This window comes from Histoplasma capsulatum, genomic scaffold, assembly GCF_000149585.1.
Source record: "Histoplasma capsulatum NAm1 scaffold_7 genomic scaffold, whole genome shotgun sequence".
Classification (NCBI taxonomy): Eukaryota; Fungi; Ascomycota; class Eurotiomycetes; order Onygenales; family Ajellomycetaceae; genus Histoplasma; species Histoplasma mississippiense.
The window spans coordinates 2,149,894-2,152,578 of NW_001813976.1; the positions used below are offsets into that span (position 1 = coordinate 2,149,894).

A 2,685-nucleotide genomic window follows, 5' to 3' on the forward strand; every position below is an offset into this window, starting at 1 on the left:
TCAGCCATGCTTGCATCGTGCCAACAACCTCCGAATTGGACAAAGTTAAAGGGAAAACAAGAGCGCACGCGCTGGGCAAAGACCCTCAATTTCAAGTATTCCTCTACCACCCCTGAGGATTCCCTATTTCGACAATGAATGTATGTTCTCAAGCCGTAATTATTGCCTCCTGAGCCATCATGATGGTGTTTGCGAAATGCCAGCAAAAAAAAAAAAAAAAAAAAAAAAAAAAAAAAAAAAAAGAGAGAGATTGAAACACTTACAGATCCCATCCAGGTCCAACGAGCTCTCTGCACCATCCCTGCAAAGAGTTTGCCTGTCTGTTTCGATGCTTTATACCAGGAGTTTTGGGTCGCAGGCAACCCAAAGATCAGCGATCCGGACACATTCCTCCCCATTCTGGAATCTGCCGTGGGCAAAGAGATGGCTGCAAATGCGGTGGAACAGGTATGTAAATCAAAACAAGCCCCAAACGACAACAGAGAGACTGCATCGTTATGATGGATCCTTTTACCATTTCCCGCTATTTCCCCAAGTACATCCGTTCGTTAATTAAAGGCGAATTACAAAACCAAAACACAACGGTAGTCCACCACCCAGGCAATCAAAGACCGTCTAACCGCCAATGGCGATAAGGCGGTGGAAATCGGCGCCTTCGGCGTGCCTTGGTTCGAATGTACCAATGGCAGCGGCGAGACGGAATGCTTCTGGGGCGTCGACCATATGGGGCAGATGGCCGCGTTTTTGGGCTTGGATGTCACTTCTGACAAGGGGTTTAGAGCGATGATGTGACCTAGAGAATTGGAAATAGCAGGCTGGATCTAGTTTACCGAGGCATGGAGAACTGCATTGGAGGTGTAGATGGGTGAGTTGAGTTGAGTAAACATGGGGCATGTATCCATGCATATGAAGATGCAGCTGTTTGGAGAAACAAACGTAGTTGTTATTGATTTTCTCTCAGTATATCAGCAGAATAGCATATTTAGCCATCAATCCATCGTGTTGCTTGTTGCTGTAGCGTCATCATTGCCTGAGAGCAATGTTGCTTAGTGGAGACTCTGTGGGAATGGAAAAAGTAGGTGTAAAACAAAATCAGAAAGAAATATAGTAGAATATATACACAGGGAAAAATTAATCCACAATCAATCATTCCATTCTTCGCGTATCCCAAGAAAAGGAAATTGTCATATATGTGAAAATAAAGCAAACCTATACGTCAAGAACGAGAAAAAGAGTCGGAAATAATTTTCAAACACGCGAAATCGGGTTTCCTTTTCGTTCCTCTGGTATTGGTACTCTGCTGCGCGTGGAATTTAAACAGGAAGAAGAGCCATCAAGTATACGGAATGGGCTGATGGCAGCTTGCTCGCTCCAGGCGTATGGGGCGGGTTAATGGGTATCTCATAGAAAGCTGGTCGTCTGAAGGCTAAGGTATGAACGGGGAAAAACCAAATGTGTGACAAGTCGAGTGAGGTTGATGGGGAATGAAGTTTTGTGGTGTTTTGCACTATGATTCACACAGTCTTTAGGATTATGGCTCTTGATCTGGTGGATCTCGATTATCTACAGGATTAGGTGGTTTGTCTATGTCTGTCGAGTGTAAACCTTGCCCATGAGACGAAGGGAGTTTGTGAGTTGCGTCGTCAAGTAGTTGTTGTTCGCGTTGCGGGTCTTGTGAGATGTCGTCATTTTCGTTTACAGGCTAGCGGTCCCATCATCAGCAAAACTACCCCTGGAAAGACGAAAGAACGGAATAAAATGGGATTTATTTACCTTTCCATTATCTTCAACCACGCTTAAGCCGCGATCTCGAGCGAGCTTCTGCGCAGCCTGTCGCTTCCGATCAATTTCCATCTCTTCTTTGTATCGAGCCTGCTCTTCCTCTCTCTTCAAGTCTAGCAGAGAAGGAATTTGCGTTGTTTCTCTCATTTCTCCGTCTGATACTGGTGATTTAGGGGACTTGGAAGAGACAGTTCTCCTTCGATTCTTCCTCCGCTTTCCTTTTCCTTTGCCCGAAGTTCTCGAGTCTTTGGAGGATTCTGTGGTTTTCATTGATATTCCAGAGGCAGATCTACTTGCAGGCGGGGCGTCTTGCAATCCTGATCCCCAGGTGTCCCGGCGGCCTAATGTCATGGCAAATTCGTCGTCAAGGGGAACAGCATCTTCTTCTTCATCGCTGGGTAGGAGATCGCCGCGCGAGCTTAAGGAATTGCTGGTTTCTCGTGATGATTGAGTACCGCTCCTTAATCTAGTTTTCGTCGCAGGCAACCCCTCGTCATCCTTAGAACCGTCCATGTCGCTCTCATCACTCCCCTCAATCAGAGGTTCGCTCTCCATAGTATCCCGTCGCGTTCCTCCCGGATTTTCTTGCAAGTCAGCTGCAGAGGGCCTATATCTTATGCCTCTGGCACCAATTCTCCAGGGGAAACGTTCTAAAAATCCAAGGAATGAAGAACTGGGGATAACCGTAGGATCGCGCCTTTCATCATTGGGTAATGCAGTGCTTTTCCGACGGCCACCGCGAGCGCCATAGCTCATACGGCGATGTCTTCGTGGCTGGTCTACAGGACCCCGCGCACCACTACTTCCAGCTAGTAATCTGTCCAATTCATCAGTTCCCCAGCCCAACAGGCTATCAGTCGTCGTATCCTCATCGTAGTCCCAGTCGTCATAGAAATCAAAGTC

The 2,685-nt window shown here is 46.9% G+C and overlaps 2 protein-coding genes across 2 annotated transcripts; one reads left to right on the top strand and one right to left on the bottom strand.

Annotated features, from left to right (window-relative positions):
* Positions 1-134: 134 nt before the first annotated feature.
* HCAG_06266 (predicted protein) lies at positions 135-792 on the top strand (the record flags this gene model as incomplete). Its single annotated transcript, XM_001538611.1, has 3 exons — positions 135-140; positions 277-447; positions 589-792. 3 exons carry the CDS (start codon positions 135-137, stop codon positions 790-792), a joined length of 381 nt encoding a protein of 126 aa, XP_001538661.1.
* A 739-nt stretch (positions 793-1,531) lies between these two features.
* Positions 1,532-2,672, bottom strand: HCAG_06267 (predicted protein; the record flags this gene model as incomplete). The annotated part of the gene is made up of 3 exons (XM_001538612.1): positions 1,532-1,702; positions 1,774-2,591; positions 2,630-2,672. 3 exons carry the CDS (start codon positions 2,670-2,672, stop codon positions 1,532-1,534), a joined length of 1,032 nt encoding a protein of 343 aa, XP_001538662.1.
* Between the last annotated feature and the right edge of the window lie 13 nt (positions 2,673-2,685).